The sequence below is a fragment of the Musa acuminata genome, chromosome BXJ1-9 (assembly GCF_036884655.1).
Source record: "Musa acuminata AAA Group cultivar baxijiao chromosome BXJ1-9, Cavendish_Baxijiao_AAA, whole genome shotgun sequence".
In the NCBI taxonomy this organism is placed as follows: Eukaryota; Viridiplantae; Streptophyta; class Magnoliopsida; order Zingiberales; family Musaceae; genus Musa; species Musa acuminata.
Window position 1 is genome coordinate 7709122 of NC_088335.1, and position 21389 is coordinate 7730510.

Here is a 21389-nt window from a genome sequence, read left to right on the forward strand (position 1 = left end):
ATTGCAGCATTGATATGCTGTGTAGTTCACGTGATTCATCACCCTCAACACTGTCGATAGTTATTTCGGAAGCCCTATCGCTCGAAGGATAAATAATTAAGAAAGATGACAAAAGATATGGAAACATTTTTATGCTAAAAAACACTTTTAAATTGGGGGTTTAATTGTTCTATAAATACATTTTTGTGTATTCTAAGGATTTCTACCCGACAGAAGGGGAGGCCACTCACAGCTTTGATGTCGACGCCGCCATGCAAGAAGCGCAACTTCCTACATTGGCCAGAAAACCTCAAAAATGATCAGAAAAATAGGAGACGCAAGGAGAAGAGAGAGAGAGAGAGAGAGAGAGAGAGAGAGCATTTCACTTTTGCATGTCAAGGTAAAAAAAAAAAAAAAAATCTCAAACAAAGGTAGGGATAGAAGACATGATATGCAGTACCAAATGGTTCTGTTCGATACGGGTGGTATGTATCAACCTGATGGCATACCGATATGCGGATCGTCCGATACCACTACAGTGCTATAGTGATATGCTATAGCAGTACTACAATGCTACAATAATAAAGAAAATATATAAAATTATTCGGTACATCGGGGTATACCGCTCGGTACGTCCTGGTGTACCGCTCGGTACACCGGTATCATACCGTACCGAGCCAACCTCGAAACACCGATACAATACGGTATTGTATGCCTTGGATAGAATAAACAATTGATACATTCGTCTAGTATTAGTGTATCAAATTGAGAGTTTTAAATATTATTTAACAAATTTTAAGTTTACTAACTAAGTAAAAAACTTTGATAAATCATAAGATCAAATGGAGAGTTTGAAACCTCACTCAACAAATTTTGAAGTTTTACTTTGCTTAGTTGATAAAGGCTTTGACAGATCATCACAAGGTACTAAATTCGGATCTTGCCTTTTGTCGTTTACCTTTTATCAAAAACCTACCTTACTTGATTCATATTCATTTCATTTTCCTTTTAACATGTTACCTTTTATTGAGATTCTTCTTCAAGTAATTCTTAAATTTGCATTATTGTGACTCAAAGATCTATCGATGTTGTTAGAAAATAACTTTACTTATCGATATTATCGTGAAAATTTATTTATCAAAAATATGATTATTTTCTTTTATTTTATGATAAACAATTTTTTTGATTACTTGAGGATACAATATACAACTTAATTATCATGCTATTTGGCTGGACATGTGAAAGATATGAAGAGTGATTTCTCTAGCTAAACAATCGAGTCCTTTATGTGAAAGAATTAGTGTTGCCCATCAATAAACAATGGACACTCATTATGTCTGCAAAATACTAAGCTAGTCTGGGAGATAGAATGGAGAGATATTGGGGTACAAGGTAATAAAGGGTGGCTACTCTCCTATGTTATCGATCTCATATCTACCTTGGAGGATCCATGATTGGGATTGACATTCTTAAGAGCTCATAAAAGGGTGGTTTGAAATGTTGAGGTTACTGATCAACACAACAAACAATTACCAACACTGCTACTATCTCCATTCAAACACAAAGATAGCTAGCTTGTTTAAGATAAGAGCAGTTTATTGGAGCTTTAACTTCGACTTAAATGTTGACATGAAATCCGAATTTAGTGAGGAGTCATCGAAATTAGAATTATCAATGAGTTATGATTACAATAAAATGGAGGATACAAAGCATTTCTTGCTTTAATAAGATGTTTACTTTTGGATTTATGATAGTTTCTGGAATTAGATTCCAAAACCTTATCGTCATACATCTTTCCCTATAATTAATGATAGTTTCTGGAATTTGATTCTCACTTGTTCATATTAAACGCGGAGTTTTCATTCGATACATCCAATTATGATAAGTTTTATCAAGTTTCAGATTAATTATCACACCATCTCACCCATTATTCAGCCATCAAAAAACTATTCTCAGCGTATAGATTGTTGTTGTAATAGCTCGAGTCTTAACTCCATTAACTTTACGATGCTGTTCTTGCAAGTTCAGAAGACGTGGGTGGGATCGAATCTATCTATCATCCCCTACACATGCCTCACGAAGTCTCTTTTGCAGAGCCTCAGGCTGCTCTTGGACCATCTTTCTGCAGGTACTCTTCGGAAAAGTTGCCTCTCTTACACTCTTTAGGCATCATGTTGGATCTTACTTTTGCCTCACCAAGCAATCATGACCAGTTCTTGATTCCAGGACAACTGGAGTTGCGTCTCTCACACTCCATCCACTAGGGGTGCAATCGATCACCATGTCATCCTTACACCACCACCCAAACGACTGAAAACACATTTGATTCCAGCCCATCCATCCTTTGGTCTTGAAATCACTATTTGGAACTGCTCATCCGATTAATGATACCAACTAAACTCTAGTATTTAAGAACATAGAATCAAAATACAGGCAACTTATTTTGATCCTCAATTAAGCAACATGCAGATGAATTCTAGATGGGCACTCAGGATGAATTTTCAGGTGTTGGAACTCTTGGTCAAAGTAGAAATGATCTGACCACAACTAAATAATGTTCTATATGCATGGCTAAGAAGAAGAAGAAGAAGAAGAAGACTAAGCATACCATTCTAGTCAAAGACAAATCTGTTCAATCTAAGTTGTATCATAATATCTAGAGAAGCACCAACTTTCCTTCTCTTAGGTTCCAAGTTAGAAGTGCCATTCATAATGTCAGGGCTCAGAACTTTGCTGTTCCCTTTCTCTACAAGCATAGAATCTTAGATTACATAAAACAGAAGTGGAGAACATATAATGTCAGGACTCAGAGCTTCTTCTTTCTCCACAAGCATAGAATCTTAGATTGACATGATTTTTTTCTTCTGGTTAATCATCACAAACAAACTTAATTGTCACAATGATCAGACTCATGCAACCATTCGACTCAGACTTGGGACTTCATCCACAAGTCTAGCTGCTAACTGTGTGTAGTAATCTTAGCATGTATACGACAAAGAGTACAAGAATGGTCAAAGAGGAGGGTGGTGGCGTATGTACTATTCCGGTCAAGACCAATCTAATAGCTCCAATTGCTAGGTTACATGGAGGAAAAGGTTAGGGTTTGTGTTGCCCCCTCCCCCGGTGGCCTCGGAATTCCTTTTTATCCTTTACCTTGTGAAAGAGAGTTGCATGCCCATCAAATACAAGTAGACAAACCTGAGCAAAAGTTGATACGCATGACTGTCCGACTGCTGCATCGATCTCTACATGTACGAAACACGAGCCATGCCTGCTCGATGCATCATCTCTCCCTGGCTACCAAAGTTTCAACTGACATAATCATCAAGGCAAGGAAAGCTCCACCGGAGAGATACCACAGACTCTGCCCACGACACCGCACATAAAGACACTCATTCCACTTCTGAACATAATCCACTTCAGAACAAACGAAAGCACTACTCAGTAAATTAGAGAGAGAAACATGATCCATGGTTGAACCTGTTACAATGGAGGGAAGACCAAAATGCAAACACTAAGCATCACTCATCGCAAAGTGAAACAAAACCCCACTCCTGAAGATTATTGCACCAAATCCTTTCTTCATAACACATCAAAAAGAAAGCAGGAGAAGAAGAAAGAAAGAAAGAAAAAACTTATTTGTTAATCGGCCTCTGCACCAGCTTAGATCAATCCAACTGATGATGATGAAGAAAGAAGAAGGTGAAGACTCGATGACCAGTACATTAGAAGAAGATGATGATGATGATGGTGTGACATGCCTAGTTTATAAATGAATACATGCGAAACCATCTACTCACTCCTCCATCTCCGCTGCGTTCTTCTTCCTCTTCGGCTGCGATTCACAAGGGTTGATGTGATCCAAGTGCGAATTGGAGATGGACAGTACATGTCTAATTCTTAGCCGAATGGATCCGAGGTTCCTCTCGGAGCAAACGGTCTTCTTGATGCCGCAATGACTGAAAAAACACAAGGGGCTTGAGACGTTTGCAACCGACAGGATCTCTCCGATCCACACTCCCTCCGGTAATCCGCCCGCGTAGCCCCATCACGATGAACATGTAATGTAGTTTGTAGCCCACTACTCTTACTACCAATGAACAATTAGGAAACCTAGTAATTAAGAAGCAGCAGCAGCAGCCATGAAGGATGAGGAAAGGTAAAGAGACAATACTAGATCAGCGGCGCCACTGACGATCCATAGTTCGTGCCGTCTGGCCAACCAGCGCCGCCGCCGCCGCCGCCGCCGCCGATGGCAGCATTCCAGTACATTGCTGCAGCTGGACCCAAATTATCCAAAGAATTCTCCGGTGGAATCTGCCAGTCTATGCAGCTGCTCATGTTGTTGTTGGTCATGGTGTTGGTCTGCCCTTCTAATTTCACTTCCTTCATCATCCCATTGATGCTATCGCCCATCCCGGAGGCCTGCCATTCATCGAAGGGCAACAAGGTTTGGTAGTCCTCCACTTGTTTCGGCTGTTTGATGCCTGATACTAGCAGTGACGCGGACGACAGAGACGACCCGAAGAGTGGATAGTCGTTCAAGAGCGAGATCATGGCCGGGTTCACCGGCAGCAACGGACGAAGCTCGCCGAACTGGTACTCGTCATCGCGATGCATGTTGGACGAGAGGCCGAGGCCAAGTGCCCCGAGATGAGGCTGCAGATCGAAGGCAGACGTGGAAGACGGGATATGGAAGCCGTTCGAGATAATTGGCAAATTGAGGCTCATGTCCGAGGGCGAAGCCGCGGTTTGCAGGGCGTAAATCGCGGTGGCGTCGAGGTGGGAAGAGGTAGAGATCTGCGCCGCAAGGGAAGGGACCGGATCCGGAGGCAGAAGAGGGCGGGAGTGCTTATTGTTCGGCGGCACCGTGGGAGCGGCCCCGGGCTTCTTGGCGCGCTTGTTCTTGCGGCACCCGCCGCCCACGGGGACGTTCCGGAGCGTGCCGCCTCGCGTCCAGTACCGCTTGCACGCCTTGCAGAAGTGCCGTGGCTGAGACAGGCTGTAGTTGTTGTAGTAGCAGAACTTGGTGTTGGAGGAGTCGCAGCGAGGGCATCTCAGGGGCGCCTGCGGATGATCTTGCGCTGATGGCTTGTCAACAACCCTCGCAGCATTGGAAGTAATGGAATCGGCACGAACCATGTTGGCCTTGTTGGTGTTACTACTGGTACTGCTACTGTTGTTGGTGTTGGTGGTGGTGGTGGTGCTGCTGGTGGTGTTACTGCTATTCTTTGCAGTGATCCGAAGCCTTTCACCCATCATCTGCAGAGAAAATTGAACCAAGGAGCTCTGAGATCTGAGAGAAAGCAGGAGAGAGGAAAGCTAGGGCTGGAGAGGTGTGAATGATGGAAACCAGAGAAGGTTCCCTGACAAGAGCTACACAACAAAGACAAGCATGCAGTATTATTGACTGATGGCGATAGCGATAGAGCGCGAGAGGTAGTGAGGGACAGATGCCACATGTGGGCTAGTGGAGGGAAGGAAACATCGGTACCAACCTACCTGTAGCCATTCCTCGCCTGAGTCGATGCTCAACTTCTCTCCATCGCAGTGCATCTTCTTCCTTCCTCACGTACCAACTGCAACTCCAGATACAAATGATATCCAGAGAGAATTTTAAGGTAGAAGCAGAGAGAAGAGAGAGATGGGTCCCGAGAGGAGATGAACACAGACTTCCTGTGGTTGCAGCGGCCAAGAAAGAGTAGTTCCAAGTATTCGGATTAGGCATACAGCAGGAACAAGGTCGCCGAAGGAATGGAGTATATAAGTAGCAGAAGCAAGGGGAAGGCAGCAGGAATCCCGAGGGAAGAGTCGTGAGCGGGAGAAACGAGGCAATTGAGAGGCAGGAGAAGAATCCTTGCGACTGCCACTCGCCTTTCTTTTCCTTTTAATTTTTGTCTCTGTTCCCTCTGCTTCTTTCTACAGTTCAAAGCAGCCTCCCTCCTCCTCTTCCTTAAAAGAAAGGAATTCCCGTAGGAAAGTGACAACACCCACCATGTGATGTTGTGTATGTATAGTAACCACAGAGAGAGAGAGAGAGAGAGAGAGAGAGAGAGAGAGACTCTATTTTAGGTCTCGTCGCTGCTCCTCTCTCTGCAGAGCTGCCGTTAGGCGCAGGCGTGCCACTGCTTTAAGAGGACAGCCGATGGGCTCACCCATGTGGGCAGCTCACAGATCCCTGCTACTGTTTCTCTCTCTCTCTCTCTCTCTCTCTTTCTCTCTGAAGATAAAGAAGAAGGCAATCACGCTTGACGGAGAGGGGAACAAACGACAAAGGGATTTTGTAGTCTCCCGAGGGATCTCCACTAGTCGCTCACAATTATTCTCTCCTCAAACCCAAGTATTCTACATCATATCTAAAGAAGATGATGTCAGGATATGCATTCGACGTCGCTTCTGTCTCTCATTCCACCCTTTCAAGTAAAGCAGTAATGATACCTCTCAAGGCTTTGGTGGCATGGATGGAGCAACAACTCCAACATGGTCTTTCATGCTGCTTGCTCTCATACTTTGCCCATCGATGGTTATGTTGTAATGGTTAAAGAGAGCAGTAGTGAGCACGAGTAGTTTCTCGAGCATTCAAACACAGTGCTTTGAGGTCTGGATAAAAGGTGCGAGCGAAGAAGAAGGGAGAGCGAAAGGCTTTTTGGTCAAAGCATGAGTGTGGCGGTGGGGTGGGGCCCAGGAGGCCACCCACCACCCGAAGTAGATTCTTGTTGGATTGGCCGACGCATTGCATGCACATGGAAAGATGATAACCTTACGGGAGTAGAATAATCTCGATACCGTGACGAGAGAAAGAGGAGAACAGAATGTGTGAATGAGAATCGAGAGAAGAGAGAGAGATAGAGAGAATCCAACACACTCACCAATAAATCTAACCATAATATTCCGCCACGACAAAGATCTTAGTTCCTATTATCCTACCCTACTCAACTCTACTCTGTAACATTCTCATAATTAGACTAGGGATAATATGTATGTATATGAGAGTAGGGTGCTTTGAGCGCATCTTGATATAGACTTGTAATGGTTGGTGTGGATGAGAGACTTGTGAACCATAGGAATTGAATAGTGATGTGGATGCACATGAGACTCGCCACTGAAACTTAGCATGTTCTTGTGGCTGTCACAATAGGAAGACTTCCATGTTTGAGGGTCCATTTCGGACTCATGGTAGAGTCTGATAGGATTTTGCTTGCACTGTTGGCAACAGATGAAGTTCATTATCTTTCCTATATGATTAAGCCATTGGCTGAATCGGGCCACCATTTTCCTATTGGCAAGGTTTTAATTTGTGCTTATAATGGCTATAATAATAATGTATTTATGAGTATTTGACATCAAAGTGGACTGTTAAAAATGCACCAAAATGATAAATAATACTGTGATTTATTGGTCATATTAACTTCAATATTATCCACCTAACATCATGATTCAAATTCAAAATTATATTATGTTATCATTATGAAATTTATTTACCATTATAACAGAGAATAATGGATTGTACTTGTCATTGGGAAATTTATTTACCATCACCATTATGTTATCATGGAATTCTGCACTTGGCTAAGGAAAAGATGGAGGAACATAGTTCAACATGACACAACTGGTTGACCCAAATTCAAATCTAATAAATGGAAACAAGAGAAAAACTAAGGCTGTGGTTGACAGCCATCACTCAGAAACAAAGAAAAGAAAGAAGAGTTTAGATTGAGATATTTGTTTTACTTTTTGACAGTCAATGTTCAGATCCCACTAGAAATATTCAAACTTGATCTTGTTTCATGCTATGTGTATGTCATAAGAACAGGAGAAATTTCAACAGAAGGAAGGTGCGAGATTCATGGAATCTTGTTAGGTCCAAGTGCACTAAATGGTGTTCCATCCAATAAGACAATGCGACCAACTTGAACATTGACATTATGTTATTGGATATGAATCTTGTTTAGTGGTTTCAGAGCTTCATGTAAAGTTCAACCCATGTTAGTTAGCATTCATTTTGAACACTTCATAAAAATGTTTCTCTACGGAATATGTATTGCATGCACATAATAGATATCTTTCACGTTTTAATGTTCCATTTAAGGTGTAATATTATCGGTGGCCAAATCATATTAGAAATGAATGGGAACCTTCTTCATCAACAGATTTAGTCTTGGCTATAATTCCTTCATCCATCTGATGACAAATCAAGTCAGACAAGATTTTGAAGGGTTGGTGGTGATCCATTCCATCCACAAATCTGGTCAGACCAGATTTTGAGGAGCAGAGAGGAGAAAAAGCTCGGCACATTGAGTGTAAGAACTAACATAATTTAAGCTTGGAAATCTACGACAGTCATGACAAAGTAACCACAGGTGACAGGATCAACCAGATAATCGAGCTGCGATTCTTGGTCGAAGTCATCGTCTATGACTACAAATACTAATCGTTCTTTCGCCATATCGTAATCAATGCTGAAGAAATTTTTGATGAAGTAGGAAGAAGGACTGCTACATCTCTTGTGAATCCAATGTTCCTTCGTGGTATTTTCCATGGTTGCTTAAGCTAGATGTTGAACCAATGTTGAACTTTTCCATGCATGTCTCATGAAATAATCTTGGTGGGATGTAAGTGCTTTTCATGCCCAGGAGACAGAAGGAGATCAGTTTCTTTCTTGGTCAAGTATGTTGTATTGAAAATTGCACCTGCATTACCTGCCCTTGTATGTGAGAGACATGGCACTCCATGAGACAGACGACAGCTACATATTGGAGAGAAGACATTGTCAAAGTGGATTCGGCAACTGCATCAAGTCAACATTAAAAATTGGATCTTGGTAATATAGAAAGAGAAGTACAAGTTTGAGAGCTCCACTGGAATTTTGTTGCTGGTATTGCAAGTTTTCTAGTGATTATGCTAGTTGACGCATGTAAGCACGAGGACATGGATGTTTTTCTTAGTCTTATCACATAATTGTTGAGGAACAAATGCTAAAAGAAGAACTTCTTTCATAGCTGTCGATGACTTGTTCTATGTTCAATTGTGTGTACTATACAGGAAGGAGAAGGAGGAGCAAAGCCTCCATGAACGTAATCCGGTCATCTTGTTGCCTGATGGTACATTTCAAAGACATTGCATGGTGGCTTGGTGCAAGGCATCATAGCAAGCACATTAAAAACTCATGGCTCCATCTGCTCCACCATTGTCACATCTTCAACGTCATCAATCCAAGGGTGACAGATTGGACCGAGGACCACAAGATATCGATAGTCATCATCATCTCCATCTATTAGTGGGCAATGCCAGCTTGCTCAAATGGAAACTAGGATCTCCTGGGTGTGTCCATGGCCATGCCAGTTCTTAATGTAATGCCATGTCTATTATGTCGAACAGACAAGTCCCATCTGCTGTCTCATGGGCCCATGGAATGTTAGGGTTAAATGAGTAGATTATCACAAGACCTGTGTGGCATTAAAATACAGGGGAAGGTAGCCAAGTGCATGCCATGTTGGTGAGAAGCAATTGGATGTTCCTTGTTTGCACCTCCTCTTTGTACTCAGTTTTGGTGTTTGTTTATGGGACACTTGCTCCCTTATTTTACTGATATATTTGTTTATACTGTTATGGTTCAGCATTAGGTGTGGAGAACGTGAAGCTTGTTTTGTGTGGGAATTTGGTGAGACTCTGCAGATTACGCGTGCTTGAGAGTCAAAGATTGGTCCCAAACACAGCGAATTTTCCTGTATTTTTTTTCTTATTCGTGTGTCGTAAACTTCTCCAGGGATGGCTCCACTTCCTTAATTCATGCATCTCAGTGATTGGATAAGATGAAGGAGAATAAAGATACAGTAAATGATTCAAACTCTCCAGTATTTTTATCTTCTAATAGAACACGTTTCTCTCTGAGATTGATCAACACAAAGAGAAGCAGCAGGAGCAGCAGCCTTGGGTGAGGTGAAGGGAGGAGAGCACCATCAAAATGCCCAGTTTGCTTTTGCGAGGTTTGGTGGTGGACAAGCAAGCGTCATCCGTTTCTTGCTGGAGAAGGATCCCTTGGCCTCCTCCGCTAAGTTTGCTCCGCTTGATGTCGATATGATCTTTTTCTTAGTCCAACCGATCTAAGTTGGGTCTTGGAATTGCATGCCTGGATTTCCAGGGAAAGGGAATGTTGAAGTGGTGTTTGGGTGGCGTAGGTTGACACGGATAGTGTGAAGAATGATGCCCATCCTTGTCTCATAATGGAAGTAAAATAGTCCATTACTGTCCACTATTCTAAATGCGCTAAATCATATAAAGCATGTAATTAGCAATAGAAGTGAATTGATACATCATTGATTAAACGTGTTTGATAATTTTATGCTAATAGAATGCAATCATGTAAAATGTTAAAATTATAAAAAACACATGGCTAATATTAAGAAATGTTCACTATATTACGATGTCAATGGGACAGACACATCGTAAAAAAATAAATAAATAAATAAAGAATATAAATGAATTTTCTTCTTGTTCATCCTTATAATGAAAAAGACTTAAATGTTCTGAAAAAAATTTAAATGAAATTATAAACATGAGGACGCAAAGCATTTCCCCACTGCATGATTTGGAAGGGAGAACGCCACACCTGATCTCCATTCCCAGTTGACATATTTTAAGGAGCAGAGTGACGCATTACCGTACCTGGTCTCTCGATGACTTGTTTCATTTTGATAGTCCAAAGTGAAGGTTGGGAATGATGATTAGATTAAACGTTTCTGGAGCATTTCGAGAGCTTTCCAAGTTCTTGAAGAGGCGACGCCACACTAACTCCACTCTCCCATCTGCTATATTCTATGGAGCAATGCAATGATTAACACCCATTACATGAGCTTTAAAAAGACTCTGCATGCAGTTCGCCAGCAACTTGGCACGTGTGCCTCCACTAATCGGCAGCGGGCGCCATTGAAGCTACGTTCAAAAGCTTAAGCATCATTATTCATGGGAGTATAGGAGTGATGAAGCAGAGTGTATAATCGAGATGCTTAGCTGGGGTTCATCTGCTGCGGACAGAGCAAGTTAGCATCAGATATACATTGAGCTTGTAGGAACAGAGGAAGGATTCTTGGCAAGATAAGATTGTCTCGGTCTGCTAATGCTTAGACTCGAGTGCTGTTTCTTAGCTCTTAGACCGAGAATGCTGGGGTGCAAAGCTCCCTCGAAGGTTGTGTTTGTCCAAGTCGGCTTGTCGCCATCAGGACATAGGTTGGGGGGGGGTTGGGCTCCCACAACAATGGAATGATACCCTGCACAAATGTCTGGTTTTTCTGGTGGTGCTTTGAATTATCGAAAGATACGTGCAAAGACATTTGCAGCGTATATAAAACATCAGCAAGCCCTCCTACCACAACAAAAAAAGGGAGAGAATAGATGACTGCTTATTGTTCATTGCCTGCACTCACATAAACATCATTAAGAGCAATCTTCTACCACAAAAAAATAAAAAAGGGAGAGAAGTTGAATGAAATAAATGGACGAAAGAACAGATGTCAATCAGATAACAGCAGCCTACAAACAACTCTTTCGATATGGCAAAGATAAAGCTTTGTTAGCATTCAAAGATCCGGGTCGGCTGAGACTACAAATAAAGCCACCCTTCAAAACAAACGCAAACATATGTGAAAGCAACTCTATTTGTTAAAATCTAACTCCAATATGAAAAAGGCAGCAACTGGGAGATCAGACCATGTAAGTCATGCCCACTTGCATCAGGTTTGTATGGGGAACACTCAACGATGCAATACCTCTTCTGCAATTTTTTCTCAAGAAAGCATAGAAGTAGTTTATAACCAGCTTCTTGATGAACCAAGATTCCTTTCTAGCCCTAATGTCACCATGCCCAAGAAGATAAACCACCCCTGACTCTTTTGCCTTGTGTATGAATGAAAGCTCCCGATCAAGGCTTTGTTGCGCATCTGCCACAACCTCATTATGTGGCTCATCAAAAGAAGTACTTACTTCTGAGAGTGTCTTGTCAATAGGGCTATAACCAGCCAGGAGTGGAACACCAAGGGAATAGACGCTGCCGTTGGGAGCCACAAGAATGTTTGAACAAGAAACTTCCTTCTCAGAATCTGTGTCAGCATCCTCATCACTCTCCAGTGAACGCATTTGGGCTTCTCGACGAATGTACTTCTCAAGGCTTTCAATCAAAAGTTGTTCAAATGTCTGGTGATGTTCCTTGCGCACATCCTTGTAGCCGTACCTACATCGAGCAAATAGAACTAAGCAATAGCAGACAAATGAATTGAAATAGTGTTGAACAACTGCACATGACCGCCAACCAACCGAGTGACCAGAGCAAGGTGACCGACCAACACATCAGTCCTCTCTGTGTTTTATAAAAAAGAGGAAATTTTTGAACACTGAATATGTCAGACGTGTGCTAAAGAAAAATTTACGATGACATGTAGCTGTTTGAGATCAATGACCTGTTTCCCAAAAATCACAAAGAATTCATGAAAAAAAAAATACATATTATATAACTTTAACCTAACCCAAATTGTTTTTCATCATGAAATCTTACTGTTCAAATTTAGATCACCCGAGAGGTCTAACCTCATCCTTATAATCCAACTGAAAAAAGCAGTTTCTTTTTGTTCTAACATAGATCACAGTTATCAAGAACCAAAATTAACCAAAGAATCTTCATTTGGTCCCCAATCCAGAGATATGTTGTTGACCCATGGAGGATGCCACCACCAAAAAAGAGATCCCAGAAGGGACGTCTAAGTTGAGGCACTATGTGGTAGCCATCAGTAACATCAGCTATCTTTACTCCTCAAATCAATAGTCTTAGCATCCTGTATCAGTTGCCTGGAACAACTTTAATCATAAGTATTTTATTCATGGTCTAAAACAGTCAGCCAATCCAAATCCAAATAAACTTTAACAGAAGTCGAAAGTTGGTTTATTCAACATTTTGAGCCCCACCAGCTTCAGATCTAGGATCAGCCCAGATCAATGACAGGGTGTTCTCAACCCAGATCAAGCAATGTGACTGTGTTGTCCTCTTAAGGAGTAATTTTAATATGAAAAGCCTGTTTAAATAATTTTAAACATCTTAAAACAATAACAGCATAGATAGTTATCCTTTTATTAGTTCCTTAATTTTAGATGATTGCTTTTGTGTTTATTCTAAGACATTTTATTTTTTTTTGTCAATTTTTACCAAGATGCAAATTCACCCTGTTGGGTCACGCAGTCAGACTAATCCAGATTCCAACCTCATTGACTGACAGATCCCTATTCAAGCATTGAGAGAAAACAAGCATGGTTTTACTTTTACAAATCCTACCTTTTTCTCATCATTTATTTTTGTCATGCAGTCTTTACCCATGATCATGATATAAACATCTCCAAAGTCTAGTAAGTGAATCTTACCGAGCAATGCAACGAAACATGTGATAGCTTTTAGGGCAGACCCTCCTGAAGAGAAACCTTTCAGTCTGTGGCACTACAGGAACTGGCACATATTTGATGCAGACAAATATGATCATTGAATGAATTGCTGGCAAGGTGGTCAGGAAATGACCAAAGATTGCAGGGATTCCTTTAACCAGCTCATTGTAAACCAAGCCAATTCCGGGGGCTCTAATAGTGCCAAGGTTACAACCCAGTTCCATCATCAAATCCATGGAAAGCTTCTGTTTCACTTCAGTTTCATACTTAAGCTTGCTGCCATAATTCCATATGTACATTATCAAAAACAACACTGCTGTAAAAACCAGCATCACCCAGCTTCCATCCACCACACTGCCCAAAACTGAAGAGAAAAAAAGTAATTCCAACCCCAGAAACAAAGTTAAGAAGCACAACACAAATGTAATGTTGATCTGCCATATAAGAAGCATAATGATAGTTACTAAGATTGTGGTCATGATCATCACGCCAAGCTCAGCAATTCCTGCAGAATAAACCTATATCAATAAAGGAAGCCAACAGGGAACATATATTCTAATGAATGATCTACTCTGGTCAGTGAAAGAAAAAAAAATCTTAGAAAATACAGAAAAAGGGAAACAAAAGTATAATGAAATGGTAAGAACTGTTGTCAATGGAAATGTATAATAGTAGACAGTCTCATGATCTTTACACTTCCTGATCAAAAGTTTATAGTGGCAAATACTAAAGAATCTCCAGTAAACTGAATCAAAACACTTCTACTTAGGCACCATATCCAATAGAGAGGAAAACCTACTTAAAATGAAATGAAAAAAATTATTTTTTCCCTGACATGATTTTCCAATCAATTTACTAAGGTCAAAAGACTAGCAATAAGCATTCTCTTAGAAAAAGAGCACAGATTCCAAAACTTCCCAATATACTATTTTAGGCTATTCTTCCATTCAGGAAGTGGAGAGTGGAAACCTCCGACAATGTCTTACTAGTGCTAATCACTCTTAAGTTAGTCTTAGCTATCTAACTGAATAACTGCTTATATCAAATCACTTAAAGAGGTGATCCAAACAAAAAGTATTGACTTCTTGGTAAAGTTCCTTTGACCCACACTAATATCCTATATCCCAATGCATCAGAAGATTTTTTAATCCAAAACCAACAAATTATCCATAATTTTTATGCTCAACCAAAGGCCCTCCGGATTAAAAGTATTTTTAGAACAAAACATAAGTGAAAATTTAGGCTTAGAAAATATACTTTTAATACAAAAGACAAGCAAAAGGATAGGAATAAACACCATATGCATTGCCAATCTCATATATGCTTCCAAAGGTAGCAACAGATGCCACACACGAAACCAGCAGAAACCAGTTTATCACTGGAATATATATTTGGCCCATGAACTTCCGAGATGTGTGAATGATTTTAAGTCGAGGAAAACAACCAAGAGCTATTGATTGTTTAATGCACGAAAAAGTTGCTGTTGTCATTGCCCGACTTGCAATTAGTGCAGCTATAGTTGCTATGAAGAAGACTGGCCAGAAAGCTCCACCTGAAATTGTACATAGCAGTCATGTCCTGATATATTGCTGAACGTTAAAAACAGAGCCAAAACTCAAGCTTAGACCTAATTTGTTGAGAAAAATTGTAATACTGCTAAAATAATAATGGTCATGTTACAATCAAATCACACAGAGGCCAAAGTATGAACTTGCAGATATGAGAGAAAAGAAAGAGTAACAAACCCAAGAAATAGATTGATCTAGCTTACTCGGGATAGATGAAAAGAAGACCTGCTGCTTTTCAGTTAAATTTTCCATAAGGAATGCAGCCTGACCAAGGTATCCCAAAAGAAGGCATGGCAGAACGAGAAACACAAAAGTGAGCTGCAATGAGGAGCTAAAGTAATCAGAACACGTAAAAATATAATATGAGGTTTTGAGAGATTTGAGAAGGGAAAAAAGAGGATAAAAATCCATAGTTCCCGATGCTTTACCTGGACAGATCTAACAGAGAAATAGCAAAGGTCAGCAAACATTGCCTCGGACCCTGAATTCAACCACATTGATCACTTAGTTTTATATAACAGTTTTAAATAATGTTGAACAACAGAGGAGCTGAGAAAAATTTCTACAAAGGTCTTTGTAGTGAGTAATTTAAAGATTTTAGTTTTTCCTTCACATAATCTCCATGTCACGATACCATTACTGGAACATACATATATTCAATCATATTGCCACATCAGTTACTTTGTCAAGTTTTATTAAGTTCAGCTTGTTAGTGGTAAATACTTGGGATTCCTAAGCTTAAAAGGATAAAGAAACATGTTTATTATGGTGAAGAGCCCCAATTCATATCGACTAAATACTGAGCTGACTTTAGAGTATATAAGCCTATGCCATAACATCCTATTTTTATGGCATCTTAGCAAACTCAAATAGTTGGGAATTATGGATCCCACTGTTGTGTGTTCAATGCAACCTGAAGGTTTTCTTCCTTTCTTACTGTGATGATGGTTGAGGTGATTGATTCTTCAGTAACTTAAAAAGTTGAAAGTTCAAGTGTGAGAACAATCACATAAATTTTCCAAACTTTTACATGAAGATGGTAAATATAGTAAACATATTGTATCATGGTAGATATACGATGCCAATTGCTACTAACTATGTAACTGTGAACTGCCACTAATGAAACTTACATCTTGGCACAGTGCCATAGAACTGAACTCCATGGTTAAGAGTCAAGACTACATTTGTAAACACATCAAATATAATCAAGTTTTTGCGTACTGAAGGAGAATTGCACAGTTTACTCAAAAAATATTTGGGTTCGTTTATATCAATAGAGGTTATAATAGTTGATTTTGGCTATTTATGAAAATAGTAACCGTGTGGTAAACCAAAATCAGATTACCAAATTGGTACTGAGATCCAATTATTAGGCTGATTACTTGTTTTGATGATAGGCAAATACTGGACAACTATAGCCAAAATATTTATTATATGCATACTATATCATGAATGTCCAATGACAGGAAAAGATTTACTTATGACTCAACCATTTAAACTTTACAGATGCAATAAATAACCGAAAATGTTTGTTTGGTCATAGTAAGTTGCACTTATTCCTGAGATACAGAGTAGAAACATGATTAAATATGCATTTCTGCAGACATAGGTCAAGTATAAAATAATTGTATAGGAAGCTTGCCCCAAAAATTCAACCTGTTGCAATGGAAGATACTGTTGTTTTTTCATGAATTGATGACAAAACAAAACTTAATGGTGGTAACGAAGTCACCTGGAGTTTACTTGTTCTTTGGCTTTGGTATAAATAATTAGAAACTTACTACTTACCAGTTGCACAAAGAAGACAACCCCCTAGAGACATCCACGCCTGAGTCGGATTTCTTTTAAAGAAGTAGTAGATATAAACAGGGCTAAATGCTCTTAAAACATATGTTCCATACTTAAGAAGATTGCATATTCCTACGACTCCAAGTGAGCAAAACCATATGAATAATGCAGGACCCACTGCAAGCCCCACTTTGCTTGTTCCAAACCTCTGAACACTGAACAAGACAATAAGAGATGCAATTGAAATCATCACCACTTCATCTGCAAAAAGGTTGCACAGTTAAGCAATTAAGTAAACTGATAAACAATCATAGAAAAATGAAAGACATCGCAAATAAGCAAAATCTGATTTTCAAGCTCCAGTTTAAGCTTCGATATAATAGGTACTAAACATCATCAAAATTATCATGGATTAAAGAAAGCACCAGATGGGGCGTACTTTGCCTGGGTGTTCACAGTGAGAAAAACTACATTAAAATTGTCTGGAAGATCTTGATGCAATAATTGGTTATTGCCATTTTCTTTGATTGTCATAATGGGTTAGGGGTGGCAAAAAGATTCTCCTACCTATCCAACTTACCCAGTCCGACAGAGTGAGGCAGATATCCTAAGTTGTGCTGAAAACTGGGTTGAACATTTTCATTATTAATGAACGAAAACAGGATTGGTCACATATACAGAGTTCAAAAAATTCAATTTGCAATAAGCCTAGTTCTATATGTTATGTTTTCTTAAAAAGCATAAATTTCTTTGTTGTTTTTACTTACCAAACTCTCAAGCACAACACCCCTTTATTTTCCTTGTCTTCTGCAGGAAGTTATGCTTCCTTTTTATGTAAATCTCTCCATAATTTCTAAAAATACTTGACACATCACATCTAATGATACCAAAAATAGCATATTAGTTGGCCATTAGATATCCAGCATCAATTGACCACTTTTACAACTGACAAAAGTAATTCATCATACTTTGACTGTCTACTCCTCCTTTTCATAATTTGTTCTTTTATAATCTATAATCTCACTTTTCTATGGTTAAGGATCATCTTCTATTTTTCTTGTAACCATGTATATTCAAACATATGCCACATATTGAATATAATATTTGTTGTATCTAAGTGCGATAGTCCCTTTCTCTTTCGTGTAATGTGATGTTTGTAAAGAATCACAAATGACAATATCTTTCTTTTTTTGTCAATTCGAAATTGTCTCTGGGAAAGCTTGATGTTATTAAGTTAAATTGGGTTTGGACCAAGACCTTACTAAATATTTTGATTATATATTCACTAACTCACTCACTTTCACCCATTAACCTTCAATTTGTTCAAGACCAGATAGAAAATTTGACATTTTCATGATCATACTTCAAATTCTAGAGAACCATAGATATGGACAACCACACTAGCCCAACATTAGAATTTAGTATTAAGGACCTTAAAACAAGTACTAAGACAACAACTCTAAGGGCGGCCAAGTGCATAAGCCTCTCGCGATGTAGGATCTAGATAAGGTCAATATACAAAGGTTTAAATCTGCAGTTAAAAATAGTTTCCAGAACTCAAACTCTAGTCATCTAGATTACTGAGGAGCAACCAAACCATGACACCATGGTCATTGGCACTAGGATGACTATAATTATCGAACTCATTCCGATCTCAGCCACTATAGGACACTTTCAGTACAATGGTAAACAAATAAAAACTTCAAACCAAAAAGCACCAGACATCCATATACTCTTAAAGATACATAAATAACAAGAAAGGCTGGAATAGCACAAATTTAGACTATTTATGCTTCATGTCATCCCTTATTGTAAACATTGTTTATCATAAGCAGTTAAGAAATTGTATAAAAAAATGAAATGAGCTCAAAAGGCATTGGGAAATCTTAACCGACTTCAAACACAAAGGGATAACTTTCATATTAACAACAAATCCATTTAGCACAGCTTGAATGATAGTGGGAACATGCCTACGCTTTAAAAGAATTAAAACCACATTATTACCTTGTTCAACACTAGAAATTCCAACCTTCAATCCATTGAATGCTGACATAACTGCAATTTACAAAAAATAAATAAAATATGATTTTAAAAGAAAAACAAATATATGACATATATTAGTTAAGCCAAACAATAAGATGTTTTTTTTTTAATGTTCTGTTCACAAATGTTGGCCAGCATACTAGCAGTATCTATTTTTCAAGAAAGATAATCTTACAACCTGACATTGCTGGAGTGACAACACCATCAGCAATCACCATAGAAGTACCAAAGAGAACCAAAATCAAAAGCAGCTTCTTGAGTGTTAATGAATTTTCAAGATACTCCTTGAGTTTTAGAGACCTTTCCAGCTCTGCTGATGGAACCTTGAGCCTGAAGCTCGATATGCGAGCATCAGAAGGCAATTGATTTGGAAGAAGGCTGGCCTTTGCATTTCTACAGATCAAAGAATATAAAGCAAAGGTCCCCCCTGCAAAAGGTGAAGCATAATGAGAAGACACTAAAATAACCTCCTAGTGAAAAGAAGACTTGCATAAAACAAGATCCACACATATGACTCCTAGCGTACCTTCACCATCATCATTGGCCCAAAGGACAACCAAGGTGTACTTCACAAGTGGTATGAGAATCAATGTATACAAAACAAGAGAGAGTGCTCCTAGAACATCTTCCTTCTCGATAAGAGGATACTTATTAAGCATGACATCGAAAGTGTACAATGGGCTTGTCCCAACATCCCCAAATACAACTCCAAGTGTCTGAAGTGCAAGCACTATCTGTCTTCCCAGACTAACATCCTGCACAATTAAACAGAACGACTTCAGAAAGCAATTATTGCAGGCAAACACAATTTTCCAAAAAAGATGGTTCTTTAAAGCAAGCAAGTCTAAATCTAGAATGTTGAGACTAGCATAAACTGTTTCGTTAATCAAAGAATCAATCCTTTGACGTGCCTCAGAAAACAAAATTTAATTTACTTGAGCTGGCAAATTTCTTGCACAATCACCAGCAGGATATATTGACATATGATGCAAGCCAACCAGAAAAATTCAAGAAAGCTATCATTTTGAGAACCAGTACTAACCTCAAAGTCATTCCTGTGTGCACCAGGGACCTCGAGAGCCTCGACATCGAAGGAATCTATCCGGGGGCCGGTGCGGATCAGCCTCTGCTCCACATTGTCCTCTTCCTCCTCGGAATCCAGGCTCATCCTCCGCGACGATTCCTCCCCTTCCTCCTCCGAATCGTCCTCCGAATCCTCCTGGTCCCGGGCGGCCCATCTGGATTCGGTTGAGTCCATCTTGGCCAGTTGCCCGTTCCCCCTCGCCAATCCCTCCGCCATCGAGCGCCTCGCCAATTACTCCCCGAACCGATCCCTAATGCATTGAGAACCACACGAATGTCACCAGAAACGGATCGATCAAAGGGAAGACGACGAAGAACAGATCAAGAATCGAGAAGGGAGGATGAGAGAGACGGAAAGCGAGAAGAAAAACCCGAGGGATTGGGAAGAAAAATCAATGAACGGAGGATCGGGAAGCGAACCTACGAGGCGCATATCCCGGATGGACAAAAAATGAGGACATATAATAACGTTACCTTTCAAACGGTGTTATGGGTGAATCGTATGTCTGGAACGCGTCAGGGAACACAAGCTTCTGCGTAGACATGTGGGGGCCTACAGAAAGAACTAGGTTGCGACCAACTATTTGGTACAGGGAAAAGGTGTTCCCTGCCTGAACCAAGACAAGTGAGATCCACCCGACCTTATGGCGATGCTTCCTAACGTGGTTTTACTTAACGGCGGCACAACGGCCGTAGCTTGGGACTAGAAATTAACGACTGTTGAGTAGTTACATGTGTAAGTTGGATCTGTTATTGAGTATAAGAAACCGTAAACCTACATATTTACTCGTTTTCTACCTGCTTTGTCACCGGAGCAGCCAGTGGGCAGTACAATACGCTGCTGCCCTTCGCTGACAGAGCAGGCTGGTGCCACGTTTAAGCCATGCACGCGTAGAAAATTATGTAGGATCCTATTTCAGTACCACCATCCAGAGATTAGAAATACTCGGTTATTCCTTTTGAGGGAAAAAAGCTAAGTAAATAATAAAAATCAAAATCGTTAGCGACAAGCCAAATAAATACGTCGGTAAATAAATATAATCGTAAGACAAAAACCAAAACTTTGCTGCAAAAAATAATAATAATAAAATCTCAAAAAAAAATAAAAACTCATAAAAAAAAGAATTCAATCAAAATGATCTTCAATTTGGCTCTTTCAAGAACCTAATTAATGATTCTCTTCCAATAAGTTGGAAAACAATAAGAAACCTCGAAAAAAAAATTAAATTCTTTAGACGAAAAAGTCAATATCCCAAGCAGCAGCTCAACATTCTTTTAGCAAAAAAATTATAATCCTCAGGCACACAAGAGGTCAGAATCCCAGATAAGCCAAAATCTAAGGAGAAAAAAAATACTTTGATAACTGTAATTTTTGAAAATATGTATAGACAAAGTAGAAACATTATTGCACATAGACAAAGTCGTCATTGTAGCTCCTTGTTATCCTCACACCAAGTGAGGAGGAAATAGGGGCATCAAATTCCAATGTATAACCAGCCATCATTC

The 21389-nt window shown here is 39.7% G+C and overlaps 2 protein-coding genes across 4 annotated transcripts; both read right to left on the bottom strand.

The window, feature by feature from the left end:
* Positions 1–3515: 3515 nt before the first annotated feature.
* Positions 3516–6348, bottom strand: LOC103997649 (dof zinc finger protein DOF1.4). 2 transcript variants are annotated; one of them, XM_018818658.2, is made up of 3 exons: positions 5478–6348; positions 4154–5241; positions 3516–4069 (listed from the first exon to the last, which is right to left on the bottom strand). In XM_018818658.2, the coding sequence occupies exons 2-3, from the start codon at positions 5239–5241 to the stop codon at positions 3880–3882; spliced, it is 1278 nt and encodes a 425-aa protein (XP_018674203.2). In that variant the 5' UTR covers positions 5478–6348; the 3' UTR covers positions 3516–3879. The 2 variants fall into 2 exon arrangements, with proteins under 2 accessions (XP_018674203.2, XP_018674202.2); XM_018818657.2 differs by having other exon boundaries at positions 5482–6346.
* A 5181-nt stretch (positions 6349–11529) lies between these two features.
* On the bottom strand, positions 11530–20326 carry LOC135592916 (potassium transporter 7-like). 2 transcript variants are annotated; one of them, XM_065082646.1, is made up of 11 exons: positions 20255–20326; positions 19843–20134; positions 19327–19555; positions 18979–19227; positions 18762–18812; positions 16758–17018; positions 15398–15450; positions 15173–15287; positions 14699–14953; positions 13384–13906; positions 11530–12205 (listed from the first exon to the last, which is right to left on the bottom strand). In XM_065082646.1, exons 2-11 carry the CDS (start codon positions 20098–20100, stop codon positions 11680–11682), a joined length of 2520 nt encoding a protein of 839 aa, XP_064938718.1. In that variant the 5' UTR covers positions 20101–20134; positions 20255–20326; the 3' UTR covers positions 11530–11679. The 2 variants fall into 2 exon arrangements, with proteins under 2 accessions (XP_064938718.1, XP_064938719.1); XM_065082647.1 differs by having other exon boundaries at positions 20236–20298.
* Positions 20327–21389: the final 1063 nt, after the last annotated feature.